Source organism: Typopeltis vanoorti, chromosome 11 (genome assembly GCF_054136105.1).
Source record: "Typopeltis vanoorti isolate ZY-2024b chromosome 11, IOZ_Tvanoo_1.0, whole genome shotgun sequence".
Taxonomy (NCBI): domain Eukaryota; kingdom Metazoa; phylum Arthropoda; class Arachnida; order Uropygi; family Thelyphonidae; genus Typopeltis; species Typopeltis vanoorti.
Window position 1 is genome coordinate 36,043,264 of NC_143559.1, and position 15,874 is coordinate 36,059,137.

General features: G+C 34.9%; 1 protein-coding gene across 1 annotated transcript in view; it reads left to right on the forward strand.

The window, feature by feature from the left end:
• LOC150101444 (calmodulin-lysine N-methyltransferase) overlaps positions 1 to 15,874 on the forward strand; it is a 296,337-nt gene that overhangs the window by 84,406 nt on the left and 196,057 nt on the right. The window contains exon 4 of the mRNA XM_090400523.1: positions 6,673 to 6,733. Coding sequence (XP_090256649.1) covers positions 6,673 to 6,733 — 61 coding nt within the window. The remainder of the gene's footprint in view (positions 1 to 6,672; positions 6,734 to 15,874) is intronic.

The window sequence follows — 15,874 nt, forward strand, 5'->3', positions numbered from 1 at the left end:
ATTTGTTCATTGTTAGTGCCTGCATGCACATATCATAGTTTTATGTTCCCAGAAGATAGCAATGTAACATTTTTCAAAATATTGGAAGGTTTGATTACCTTGATGGACCCGTGTTTCACTCAGGATTTCTCCATGAGTGCAGGTCACAAAGATGCCTCCAACGATCTCGATCTTGAGCCTCTCTCTCTTCCATGTTATACCCATAGATTTCACTAGTGGATCTTCCCATCTTGTATGTGGTCTTCCTGGTTTTCTCTTTATTCTTGGATGCCAGTTGAGTATTCTATATGTCCATCTGTTATCCCTGAGTCTGGCTATGTGACCTGCTCATCTCATCTTGCTTTCATATACTGCAGTTACCACATCTTTTATACCTGATCTTTTCTTAGTTCTGTGTTTCTACCATGTTCCATTCTGCTGATGTTACAAATCCTGCGTTCTATTGCATGCTGAGTTATTCTGAGAGTCTCTTCTTCTTTTGTTGTCGTGTTCCATGGTTCTGATCCATATGTGAGTGATGGTAGAATATCACTATTAAATAGTTTTGCCTTCGGAGAGATGTCAAGATTTGGGTCAGTAAGTGTTTCTTTTAGTCTGTTGAATGATAGCCATGCAGCTTTCTTTCTTTTTGCTAGTTCTTCAGATAAATCATTATTCATTTTTATTGTTTGTCCTAAGTACTTATATGAATCAACTTGTTCTATAGGGATGTTATCAATACATAGGTGACTGTCACTTGTGTAGATGTTTTTGATCCATTTTGTTTTTTCTAGATTCATTTCTAAGCCTATCTTACTGCTGTTTGTGTATACTTTTTTACCCATTTCTTCTAGGTCTTTTGGGTTGTGGGATATCAGTACTAGATCATCGGCAAACATAAGAATTTGTAGCTTTTCACCATCTGTGCTTATCCCTCCGTTTAGGTCTATTTTTTTCAGGATGTATTCTAAAGTGCTGGTAAATAGATTTGGGGAGATCACATCGCCTTGATGGACCCCCCCTCTCTTTATATCTATATTTATAGGGTTCATCAAATAGGGTTATTTGTGTGGTCTGATTTTTGTTAATTTCTTTTATCATGTGGATATAAGTAGGATCCACATTTATTTCCAGTAAGGTACTGATGACTGCATTGTGTTCTATGGTATCAAATGCTTTTTAAAATCAATAAAGAGGAAACATAGAGGGATTTGGTATTCTCTGCATTTTTCTGTTAGTTGTGAAATGACCTGGATATGATCTATTGTGGAGAAGCCGCTTCTGAATCATGCCTGCTCTCTGCTGGAGTTGTCTTCTAGAGTGTTTTGGATTCTGTTCAGTATTACTCTGTTCATGATCTTATATATGTGAGAGAGTAGACAGATTTGACGATAGTTTTTTTATGTCTTCCTTGTTCCCTTTTTTGAATAGAAGTATGGTTTTTGAGGTTTTCCATTCCTCTGGAATCTTTCCTTCTTTGAACTACCACGTGAATCTGGCAGCCAAGGCTTTGAAAATAATTGGCCCACCTTGTTGGACTTCTTCAGCCCTAACATGATCAAGTCCTGAGGCTTTTCCTTGACTCATTTTCTTAAGGGCATGTTCTATTTCTTCTGGAATTACATCTGGTATATTGCTTGGTTTTGGAATGATAGGTTCTGAAACTTGGCACTTAGTTGCATAGAGATCATTATAAAAATTCTACACAATTTCTTCTATCCTTTTTCTATTAGTATGTTTTTCTCCATTTTGATCCTGTAAAGCAGATGGAATCGACTGTTTAAATTTAAGTCTTTCTCTATTTTTTTTCAGGCTGGTTTTTGATTGAAAAGTATTGATTAAATTTTTTAAATTAATATTTTAGTATATGTTGTCATTTCCTGAAAAATTTAAAGTCATGGCAACCTATTTATAGAAGTTGGAGGATAGGCCTTAATATGGGAGGTTACTTAATTGGCTTTGTGCCAACAAGACATGATCAAGAAAACTTTTCCATATTATTTGTTGAAATGGGGATGATGTGACATACGTAAACCATCTACCATAACGTGTAATGAACAACCAATGGGAAAGCTAGCAACAAAGTTGCAAAAGGTAGAAGGCAGCCTATAGGATTGCAGTTTGCTACAGCAGATATTTTTGCCACATCTGATCAAATGCATTAGAAATGTTAAGACTAACACATTTGTTTCTCAAAATGTTTCCATGGGTTCAATCCAAATATAGATAGTGTAGGTCAGCTGTGAATAGAGAATAGTGAAATTCATGTTGCTAGCAATTAAGACATTTACTGTTTATATCTTCCATGGTATTTGAACTGCACTGCAGCAATTTCTTTATTTTCAATGTTACAAATTATTTTGTTTTTATTGCAACTGCTTAAATGACCATATACTTGTGTGCTATGATTGCAATTACATTATTTTAGTAACATAACCATTTTATATTTCTGATAGTTTTTTATAATCTCATAAAATTATGTCTGAGCGGAAACCAAGTTGAAGACTTCTGCTATTCAGAGAGCAGTTATCATGAGATTCATTGATATTCAGAGATCACTGTTATGTGAATGCCATTCATTAATAATAAATTATGCTAGACAAGAAATTGTATTGTTGTTATAGTCTTTTACCCTAGTATGAGCAGACAGTTTTCATGTGAAATATTATTATTATTAAGAGAGACCTCCAGGGAGTCAGGGACTCATTGAGGGAGGCCACATACTACACGCACCAGCTGTCATACTTATTCTTGAATTCATTCACGCTGCTTGCACTCACAACATCCAGTGGCAGTCCATTCCAATCACACACCATCCTATAAGAGAAAAATCTAGCCCTCACCGACTTCTTAGTGTCATTCATTCTCTGCTTCCAAGGATGCCTTCTAATCCTTTCCCCACCCTCCATAAATTGAAAAATTCAATCAATTGAAATCCTGTACGACCCTTTCAGAAGTTTGTAAGTCTCAATCATATCACCCCTCTTTCTCCTATTTGCTAGTGTCTGCAGTCTACAAATTCTCAATCTGTCTTCATAATCAGTATTCCAGAATCCTGATATCATTTTTAACTCTCCTTTGCGCTCTCTCTCTAATATCAGAATCACAGTGGAAACTAGGAGACCAGACTTGTTCACAATAGTCCAAGTGAGGCATTATCAAGGCCTTGTAAAGAGGCAAAATGACATCCTTATAATTTTCAGCATTGCAATTATCTTTTGAGTTGTATTTGCAATCTTTGCTACATGGCCCTTGAACTTCAACTTCCTATCTATTAACACTCCAAGATCCCTATCCTCATCAGTTTCTTCAAGCATTATCCCACCAATATAATATGACATTGGATATCTAATCATGCCAAAGTGAATGACTTTACATTTACTGACATTGAACTGATACCCATTTTCCCATGCCCACAATTCCAGCTTATTCAAATCATTGTGCAAGGTACTTCATATCATCAGCATTCCTGATTACCCTACATATCTTTGCATCATCAGCAAATAGCTGTATCTCACTTGTCAAATCCTTCCCAATATCATTAATATACAGACTGAATAACGACAGTGGACCAAGCACTGATCCTTGTGGTACACCACTGGTTTACCTTAAATCTTGCAGATATCTTTTTTGATATCTATCAGTGAGCGATCCTCTTATCCATGGTAATATTCTATAACTCAAACCCATTTTCTTCAATTAATGCAACAGTTTACCATGCTGTATTCTTTCAAATGCCTTAGCAAAATCTAAAAGTATCATGGTGTTTCCATTCCCCTTGATTGGTTCAATATTAACATTGTTATAGAATGTGAGCAAACATGACCTTCTCTTAGTAAACCCATGTTGCTCATTGCAAAGTAGAGATTCACTGTCGATCCATTTCTGAATGCAAGCTCTAACCAATTTTTCCAAAATCTTCACCACTACTCCTGAGATACTAATTGGTTGATAGTTAGATGCATCTGTCTTTGCACCACCCTTAGGCAATGGAATTACCACACATTCTTTCCATTCCTGCGGAATCTTCCCTGTTCTGAGATTCATATTAAACAGCCTGGTCAAAGGAATAGCCAGTTTAGCTGAGCACTCTTTTAGCACATGTGCTGTGATATCCCATCAGTTCTTGGGATATCAGCACATGATATCCCTGAAGAAGATTTGCTGAATTTGTATTCTGTTTGTGCAACAGCTCTGATACCTCGTCCTCATACAACTGAGTTTCTTCATCTAGTAAAGCGGTAGCAGTGAGCTCAATGTCACGTACACGTGGTTGATAGCTTTTAACAAAACGGACACTAATTAATTGAACAACCTTTTCTGTATCTGTAACCCTCACGTCATCTGCATTTAGAAGAATTATTCTTTCATATTCATTCTTTCTTTTACTTGCAGCATATCGATAGAATTCTTGTGGAGAATCTTTATCACACAGAGCCAGTTTCTTTTCATATTCAGACTTTGCTTTCTGTACAACAGTCGTGACTATTCTAGCCTGCTGCTTATAATTTTCGTAATGCACACACACACAGTATTCCTTCCACATCATCGTTTTATTATGCATCTCTTGCTTAATAGATTACACATCCATTTGACTCCTACTCTATTTATTCTTCAAACTTTTGTGACACACTATGATATCGCATCATTTAAGTATTATTTAAATGTTCACTCACCAACCGGAGACAGAATAGTTACATCTTTAACTGAAATGTTCTCTGACACTATAATGAAACCTAACAATCTTTGACTTTGAGTTCCTTCTGTCCTGCAACAGCTCAATAAATGTATTTTCATTCTTCTCATGAGTTTCTACTGCTACCCAATCAATATTTTTATAATTAAAGTCTCCTGTTATGATTACTCTTTTCGTGCTCATCTTGTCTATTTGGAGATGCATTTCTTCATCACTAGCAACCGATTCACAAGTCTGTAACAACACCCCACTATGTAATTGATCTTGTTAGATTCCACCTCACACCAAATGGCTTCAAACTCACTGCCACATGAAATACTATTAGTAGTAGTACTACTACAATCATAGGTCTCAACTGTAACTGGATTCAGTTCATCCGATATCATTAGCAGCATGCCCCCCTCCTCTCATATCCTTTCTATCCTTCATAAAAATAGTGTACCCTTTACACTTGATACCAGTTAGTATGTCTGATTCTGATAGCCATGTCTCACTAATGTCTACACTCTGAGGTCCCAACATATTGACTAAGGCAACAAATTCTAACTCCCTTGTTTCTGTGTTTCTGATACTCCTAGCATTCATGTACAGACATAATAATCAACCAGCATGTTCTTTTGTATACTCTTGTCTGCACTCTACATGACACAGTTAGACAACTTGCAGATCTCTATTCTTCTCTAGTGCCTTGTACATGTTAGAATACAAAGTCGAAGTCATTCTCTCCTCGTCAATATTTCAATGACAAAGCCCATTCCTGTCATTAACACAGTTATATAACATTGTCGTTCTTACACTCACATTCTCGCCATTCCTTCCTGTATAATTTAGTTTCCCTGACTCTTTGTGTTAGGTTACTTGTCTATACATTTAGGTTACTCCATACCAAATTGCTCTAGTATTCTGGACTGCAAAAGCAATATACATCTCCTTTTGACATGTATATTGCTTTGCATTATATTGAAAAGGTCACTGCAGACAAAGCTCACTATGACCTTTATCGACCTTGCATTATATTGAAAAGCTCACTGCAGACTGATTTTGACCTTTATTGAGATCTCATCAGTGAGAGCTAGAGCTATGGTGATACTGACATTTACATTAATATAGAAGTCATATTTTTTCAGAGACAAGAAATAAAATGGCATATTGTCATATCATTAAAATACTTTGGATTAGAGATATTTATCAAAAGTTTTTTTTTTGCTAGGTTATAGAGTAAATTATGCTAGAGTAAATTAGCACATCCAAGTGTAAGCAAACAAAGAATGCATATGAAATATCTTAACTAGGCTACTTACATATAGAGGCAGATGACCTCACATCAAATTGCTGCTCTATTTCATATGACTAGCTATGGGAATAGAAAGGAATAATAACTAGCTATGGGAATAGAAAGGGAAAAGCAGCAATTAGTCTAGCAAATCTGATTGTTTATGTACATCTGCAATAATCAGACATGTTGAAGTGAAGGTGGTAATGCAGCAGTTTGGTTATGCAGTTGTTGGTGTAACACACATTTTTTGATTGACTATTAAAGTTATGTGAAATAGCATAGTGTATTCCTTGAAATCATTCCCTTCATTACATTCAGTGAATTAATAGCACATTTATTTTCAAATGTTAATCAGTTTTACTCATTTCGTATGGTCACTTCTTTACTGAATTAATGTTCAATAATCATTTTGTACAATGAATTTCTTTTGCATTCACTTATTGCCAATAATGGAAAATTGTTTATAACAAATGTATAATGTTATAAATAACTTTGAATTGTACTTGAAATCAATCAGTATTTCACTTAGTTGAATTCTCTATTAAATTTTTAAATTATTTGTATGTAATGTATTCAGTATAATTATTAAAAAATAATAATTTTGCACAGTGCAGTATTCATTTAAAATATTTTATCATCTTATTTTCATACATATTGCATGCAACATAACATATTATTTTCAGACTTGCATACATTTATCAATTATGTATCTCTGTTATAGGTATCTGGCCTTCTGAAGAAGTTTTAGCTTATTACTGTATGAAAAATAAGGAAATATTTGGGTAAACTTCCCAGTTTTCATATAATATTATAATAGATATGATCCAGAATTATTGAAAGTGACTTTATTTATCTGATGAATCTTGTTACCTAGTGTTGTAATGACATATCCAGTGAATGACTGCTTGTGTAAACAAGATGATGTCTTGTCATTATTTTCTTTTAATTTTGTATTTAATTGAATGTGTGCTGTTACAGGGCATTTCATTTCATGAGGTCTAAAAATTGGGGGTGAATGCTAGTGTATATGTGTGTGCATATGCTTGTGCATACCCATTAAATTTTGCCATGAAATTTACTTATTTCAGGCAGCAACTGAAATATGTAAATTACTCTAAATAGCATTTGGTAATGGCACAGTGAACTATGTACTTTTGAGTGGTTATGCCATTTAAAGATAGATATAGCAGAAGTAAAGCTGTACTTATTGTTTTCTTCAGTGCTATGGCTATTCCTTATAAGCACATTCTGCAGGGTAAAACAGAATACTTCCATGATGAGGTATACCAGAAGATAATGGTTGATATATATCCTGTGATTGGAAACTTCATTGTGGCACCACTATATATCTGAACACAAACCCCATATGACTTTTCATCTGTGCCATAAATGAACTTTGAAAAGCAAAAAGATTTTGTGTTTAAAAATTATGAAATGTAATGAGAGTGATGTTAATAATATCAAAAACTGTCTTTCTAAGATAATTCCAGCATGACTGGAGGGGACAGAATAAGGGCATATATGCAGGAGTCTGTTTTGAAGGTAATTAACTCCATATTCACCTTGAATAACATATTTGGTCTAGATAAGCCAAATCTGTTATGTGCAGAAGAATGAATTAATGGTATGTGTGTGTGTGTAGAATAATTAGTTCATTTTTATACATAACCCTTTATTTAAACATGGCTGAGCACTGAATAGGGATTTTCCCTCTGTTTTTGGAGTTTAACAGTGTTTTAGGAATATAAAATAATTTTATTAATTATATTACAGTTAATGTTTTTTTGATCTATGTTGAAAATATCAGCGGTCATCAACATGGATGGAGTCAACCACATTAAACTTAACAAACTATTGTCCTGAGGGATTATTGTGATTAAATTTGCAATGGCTGTTAACTCATATGGGGGAAAAATTAATAATTTTAACTAATGCTGAACAAATTTAATAGAATCCTGATTGGTCAGAAATTTAATTTAAGGAAATTTATAACTATAGTTCACATTTCTTCATACTTAGTAACATGGAGATTGACATTTAGACTGTATATAATATTAATAGTAAGTAATTTATTTATGCTTAATCTTACATTTGCATTATTGGCTTACATCATCAGAGTGCTAATATAAACACAGTCATCTTTCATTCCATCCACATCAGTTCTGTGGAACAGCCTCCCATGTGAAGCATTTCCAAAGGACTACAACTGCCAGCAGTTTAAGAAGAACATCAACAGATTGCTCTCTGCTCCTGATCCCTGCACACACTCATGGCATTTATTTGCTATAGGCCTTATTGCTGCTTGTTCTTGGGAGTAAAAAGTAAATAAAATAAATAAAACTTAAGGTGGGCTTAAAGACTATCAAAGTTCCTTTGTATTCTATAAAATTCCACTCCAGTGGAATTTCTTTGTCAAATTGGTGAAGCTAACCGGATGAGAAGCAATTGATACAAGCTGCCTGTAGAAATTTATTGTGCCACGCAACTTGTTACATGATGGTTTTGATGATGAAGAAGAAAAAAAATATAGCTTCTATGTTGCTGTTGAGTTTTTTAAGACATGTCATGTAATCAGGAGCTATCCTAGTTCATCAAGAGCAGGCTTTTACAGACTTCCATGCCTTAGGCAGGATTCAATCCCATACAACCTTTATAGTAAACATGCAGTGGTGTTTACCAAGCAGTGCCTTCTTCTGTAATGTTGTGTCTTAAGTATAGTATAATACTATTTCTACAAATAACTTACATTTTGATGAATTTTGATTTTGCATTTATGAAATTTTTTAAAGATTTTCTTTGTAAGGTATTATTATTATTGAAGAAGCCTCATTGAATAAATAAGAACGTTATCCAGAAAAAATAAAAAAATAAATGCTTGAACAGTTTTAAAGCAGCCCCTCACCTAGCATTCCTTCTAATGCACTGTGCTTTTAATAAGTCTAGAAAGACCGTGTCAAAGGTCTTGTTCTAAGTGATCTACTGAGCTCATATTTGGCTCACTTGATCCTGTAAGCAAATTACTGAATCTCCACTTTCTTAAGGGTGTTCTGGTTCAAATCTAATATAGAATACTCCTGAAAATCTTGTAATGATTCCAGAACTCATCTGTACTATCTAATGGAAAGTTGATGGGCTCTGCTACTGTATTTACAGTTCAGAGATTTGATACAAATCTTAGATATCTGTAGTTTAATTGAGCATCAGTGGAATGTTACAAACAAAAAATATATTAAACATGGATTATTTATATAACAGTAGCATTTTTCGGTTATAGAATTCTCATCCAGCAATATCATGTGCATTTTTAATATGAAAGATGGAAAATAACACAAGCATGTATAATAAGAAACTTTCACTTGAAGGGTTATTGAAGTCATGAATTATAGCAGGGCACACTATAGAGCACACTGTTCGATTATAAGTTTAGTCCTAACAAGGTGTAGTAAACATGCAGATAGTCTTGGTTCTTGATATGAGCACTTCATAGTATTAGCAACACACCAGGAAATAAATAGTTTAATGAATTTATTAATATTTTGCTGCATTTCTAACCAGCATCTTAAGAGCACAAATCACAACTATTATAAAACATGCAGCATTCATTTGGAATTTACTAGAGAGAGTTAAAATTGTAACTGAAAAGAAACTAATGTTTTATCAAAACACCTGTTTGGATCCAGAATTAATGCAACCACACTTGTTCATGTTAAGAATTTTCTGTTTGATGCTGAATCGAAAAATAGTCTCTCAGACTTATAGTGACTTCTGTACAGCACAGTTATCTTCCATTTAATCTTGTGTGAAGGCATATCCAAAGCATAGTGTGCCAGTCAATTCATAGTGGCATAAAAATTATATTTGTGAAGAACTTTAGCTATCTCTTCAGTTAAACCTTAGATATAAGCAGTGGTGTGTTGGGACTGGCTCGTGTGAGCCGGTTGTTAAAATTTTTCAAATTTAGCGAGCTGGTTGTTAATATCCAGAATTAATGCAACCACACTTGTTCATGTTAAGAATTTTCTGTTTGATGCTGAATCTAAAAATAGTCTCTCAGACTTATAGTGACTTCTGTACAGCACAGTTATCTTCCATTTAATCTTGTGTGAAGGCATATCCAAAGCATAGTGTGCCAGTCAATTCATAGTGGCATAAAAATTATATTTGTGAAGAACTTTAGCTATCTCTTCAGATAAACCTTGGATATAAGCAGTGGTGTGTTGGGACTGGCTCGTGTGAGCCGGTTGTTAAAATTTTTCAAATTTAGCGAGCTGGTTGTTAATATTTTTAAGTCGGGCGAGCCGGTTATTAAAATTCTTTATGAAAGGATAGATGATGAATGGTGGTATATACTTTTTCTCGTAAATAATTTGAAATTGTATAATAAACACTTACATATATTATTATTATTATTATTATTATTATTATTATTATTATCATCAAAAATAAATGCATAAAGGAGAATTCACAAAACACAAACTCAATTTACGAACGCAAATTTGGAAATGATTTTATTTACTAAACAATGTCTGTATTCATTAAAACACAAACACGTTATCAAAACTCCCGAACTGGGTATTTGAATAAACAATAATGCATTATTTTTTGGTGAATTTCCAAGAACTTGCAACATTAAGTTCTTGGAAATGCAACATTGTTGCACTATCGATAAATACAAAAATTCATCGCGACGGCTACAGTCTCTGGTCATTTGATCGACTACGAGTGGTAATATTAGTGTTACATTTTTTTTGTTCAGGATTTCATTTGATAATAGGTAAGTTGTAGGTAATATAGGAAAATTTTCTTTAATATATCTTTTTATTTCGGTTTTTTCTTTTTTTTTTTATTAATTAAAATAATTTTAATCAGGGTTAGAGTTTTGCAGTCGAAAAAGCAGATAGCCGTTAGTTGAAAAAATGAAATAGAACAAAACTTCTTAAACATTAAAAGGACAAAATTTGAAGAAGCAGAAACAAAGACATCTGAAGATACAATAGAAGTTTGTGAAGAATCAAATTTTTCATAAAGCGAACCGATTGTTAAAAATTTACTAACACACCACTGGATATAAGAGAAGGGAATAGTTTTGCTGTGTCATTTTGTGGAGGCTTGGGGTGGGGGACATGTAATATTTTTTCTCTTTTATAGGATCTGTAGGCATTAACTAGAAGTACTTGAGTTCAGTGACAGGAGCTGTGTCATTTGAACAAATAGCCCTGCCACGTGTATAAGTGTTTTGAGAATGCCATACTATTGGGCCTCCTCAAAACACTTATACATGGGGCAGGGCTATTTGTGTAAGTACCTTTCAGTGTGTGTGTGTGTGTGTGTGTGTGTGTGTGTGTGTGTGTGTGTGGAGGGGGGTCATATAAACATTAAAGGATAATGAACTATTTGGTAATCATGCCATACAAAGACAATGGTTTGTTTTCGTATGAAGTGTAGTTTTGGATGTTGGTGGAATTAAATGCACTAAAATATCTAAAGCAGACTTTTTCAATCTTTTTTATCCTGGAGGAACCCTTGAAATAATTTGGAGGGGTCGGGTAACCTCTTCAAGAAAAAATCATATCTTCATGTTTATTTTTTAAGTTTTAAAAGAGGTATACCGTGAGTAGATATATCAATATAAAATTAATAACGGAAAAAACTCACGTACAAAGATTATTTAATAGTATGATTTTCGTCTGTGTGTCACAGGCATCTTCAGTACATATTAAGCTCAAATTAAACAATAACTGACAATTCTTTATTTTTTGTCAATTGTCAGTCATTGTTTAATTTGAGCTTAATATGTACTGAAGATGCCTGTGACACACAGGTGAAAATTATACTATTAAATAATCTTTGTACATGAGTTTTTCCATTATTAATTTTGTATCGATGTTTGTTTTTTTACATATTATATGGCATGTGTGTTTGTGTAGTCTAGCCATAAATACTGTTACAACTTGAACAGTGCATAAATCTTTAATCTATCAGTAAATCATTTAGAGTTTTCAGTACTTACAAATCACATGTACGAGGGTTGTTCGATAAGTCCATGCAAAAATGAAGAAAACATAATTTTTTGGAGACAAACATTTTTTATTTTTCAACACAGTCTCCTTTGAGGTTTATACGCTTAGTCCAACAGTTTTTTGATCCCATCCATATAGTATGATTTGTCCAACTCTTCAAAATATGCATGTTTCGGCAATCACTTCATCGTTTGATGAAAACCTCTTTTCCTCCAGCCATTTTTTCATGTTTAAAAACAGATAGTAGTCCGAGGGAGCCAAATCTCGAGAGTAGGGGGGGGGGGGAATGCAAAAGGACTTTGTAGCATAAATCGAACAATTTTGCAGTCACACTTGCAGAAGAGTGAGTGGGTGCGTTGTCGTGGTGATGAAGAATCTTCTTTTTTGCCAAGTGTGGTCGTTTTTCCTTTATTTCATTATTTAAATGATCCAGTAAAGACACATAATACACTCCGGTAATTGTTTTGCACTTTTCCAAGAAATCTATGAAGATTGTGCCATGAGCATCCCAGAAGACGGTAGCAATAGCCTTTCCTGCTGAGGGAACTTTTTCGCTTTCTTTGATGCAGATTCCCCGCTTGCAACCTATTGTTTTGACTGTTCCTTGGTCTCAGGCTGGTAGTGATGAATTCATGTTTCTTCCACTGTTACAAAATGATGCAAAAATTCCTCTGGATTACGTTGAAACAACTTCAAGCTGTCCTTGCAACAGTTCACACGTTGACGCTTTTGATCCAGTGTGAGCAAATGAGGCATCCATCTTGCAGATAGTTTCTCATATGTAAATGTTCATGTAAAATATTATGTACGCGGTCATTTGAGATGCCCTTAGCAATTTCACGCACCTTCACTCTGTTATCATCCATCACCATATCATGGATTTTTTCAATAATTTCTGGAGTAATGACCTCAACAGGGCATCCAGAACGTTCAGCGTCACTTGTGCTCGTATGGCCACTTCGAAAGTTACTAAACCACTTATAAACTGTTCTAATTGAAGGTGCAGTCTCACCATAATGTTTATCAAGCTTAGCTTTGGTTTCCTGAGCCCGTTTTGCCTTTCAAAAAGTAATGTTTAATCACTACATGAAATTCTTTCTCATCCATTTTTCACAAATCACGGTACTTGATTGATTCAAATGAACGCCAAACACTGAGTAATAGATCTGTCTGACTGAAACTTAGTGTGTGATCCTCCAGCAGTTGCCAGCAACTAAAAATAACCTCGATATGTACTGGTGGCACCATCTCTTCGACTTTGCACAGACTTATCGAACAGCCCTTGTATAACAAGTATATAGTAGCACTCAATATTTGAAATGCTCCTCTTTTGCCTTTACGCATGCCTGTGAGGCTACATATTGATGGCGGCACATGCAACATCCAATGATTTTGTGTCCTCCCCTCCAATCAAACCATTACTGATGTGGGGGGGGGGGAATGACCTCTCTGATTCCTGGGTGCTATGGTACACATTCTGTGCAACCATCCGAGGCATATACCCGATTTGTTTGGTGGTAAATGACTCTTCAGTGGTGAAAATCTTCTAATCTAGGAAGAGGATGTGTGTGTGTGTGTGTGTGTTTGCGTATGACCAGAGAATTGCCTTTGATTTTATTACCATCTGCCGCATAAGTTAAGTTGTGGTGTTAGGAAGTGTCCAGTAGTACAATGATAGGCTTTCATTCCCAGATCATCAGTTAGGACATGTGACATCATTCTCTGTGAAATGTTCATATCTTGTGACATTACTTTCTGTGTTCTCACAAGATTACTATAGAGGTGTGCCTTCACAGTCCAGTACACAAACACCCTACTGATCCCGAGTGTTTTTAGCGTGTGAAAATAATAGGTGGCTGCATTCCAACGTTGGTGAAGTGTTATTACAGCTACATGGTTCTCACAATCTCTCTACTGCATCTTAACTCAACCCATGCAGCTTTGACAACTCTCTCTCTCTCTCTACTGATAAACACGTGTATGTTGGCTGCGTACAGCCCTACTGATGGAACTGGGCTCGCACAATTTTAGCAGCATAGGAATGTGCGGAAGTTGTAACAGTATTTATGGCAAGACTGTGTTCGTTATGTTCCATAGTAATTGTCAAAAGTAAAACCTTACCATATTAAATCACTTCAACTTGTGGTTTCTGATCTCCAAGATTCGAATACTTTGTGATCTTGTTACAGAAATTATCCATGTTGGAATGAAAGTTTCATTCCTCAAAATTTCCACCCTATATTCAATCGACAGTTTCCAAAAAGTGTGCCATGGCAATTCAAGAAAAGAGCTAGAAAAGAATTTACCTTAAGTGATTTGAGACAAAAACTCCAGGTGTATTCACAGTCTACAAAATAAATGTAAAAGCTAAATGACTAAATGTAAAAAGCTTGTCCATGCTTTCTGGTCTCTCATAAAAGCTGTTGGGCACAACAGCTTTTGTTCATCCCAGCTTCCCCCCCCTCCCATAGTAGTATTGCAGCATCATCTAAAGATAAAGCTAATCTCTTGGTATGATTCTTAAAATTTTTCTCATCTAGTCCCTGCATAGATGATCAGGGCGTATCATTTCCTAATTTACCTGGAACATTGCGTCATGTGCCCTTATGGCTTTCTGCCAGAAACATATCAGAAAAGTCTTTGAAAACCAGAATATGAAAAATGCTTCTGATGGAACCTCATCAGTTGTACTTAAGAGATGTGCTCCTGAACTAACATCTGTTCTTTATCATTTATATACTAAATTATATCCATCCTACAATATGGAAGCAAGCCCTTATAACTGCCAATTTCAAATAATAAAATTAAAAAAAAAAAGGATGTCGGCCATCAAACTATTGACCTGTTTATCTCATCTCATTATCATGGGGTTCTAACAGGTGTTTTAAGTGCCTACAGCATTCCAAGTATCCTTGGAGTTCATAACCATAATTGTAGGATTATTCCTATCCCTACAAGTATACATTGTGAATGTAAATTGCTTGTATTCTCGTGTTCATTTGCCTGATGAAAAATATGGAGATAAAAATACCCTTCTACCTCTGTGGGAGACTGGCTAGCTCCCTTTCAGTTGAAAAGGTCTATTAAGGTTCTTTATACACTTTATGGTATTTAAAAGCAGGTCTTTCTAACTGAAGCACAATGTTGTAACCGACTGAACCATAGAGGTTCTGTTCTCATCTTAGTGCTGTATAAAGCAATGAGGAGGGTCTTCAACACCTGGAGAAGCACTAACTGATCAGTGCGATCAATATGGATTTTGCCATTTGAGAGCCATTGCATATCTTCTTTACATCATCGACCGCTAGACATGTTAAGCCTTGGAAATGTCAAATGCATTTGATATGGTTTAACATTGAGTATTTCCAGCAAATTGCCATGTTATGGGCTACCCTTTTACAAATTATCCTTTGTAATTTGATTGTAAGTTTACTCTCGGGTCATTCACTACCTATAATGATGAAAAATGTTCTCTCTCCATATTTTTTTTTTATTAATAGAGACGTTCTTAGGCCTTTATTATTTCACACACACACACACACTCTTCATTGGTACATGGTTTTTCTGATGATGCTACTCATCCTATTCATACAACAAACCTTGCGGTGCTAAAACCTCTTAAGCTTCACAGTCATCTACAGTAAGTGTCCTAGAACAATAATCTTCACACCATCCTTTTTAAAATTACATCAGTGGGGTGATAACAACCTGGTCACCTTCAGTATTACATAACACAGATTCATCTTCTTTCTCACAAAAAGAAAAAAAGACTTGAATTTTTCCATTAGCTTTGATAATGTTCATCTTAACAGTCAAGACCAGATCTCTCTCTTCTCATACTGACTCTTTCTCCTGACTTTTACTGCCATAATCACATCATTTCTCTAGCATCCTCAGCTTCCA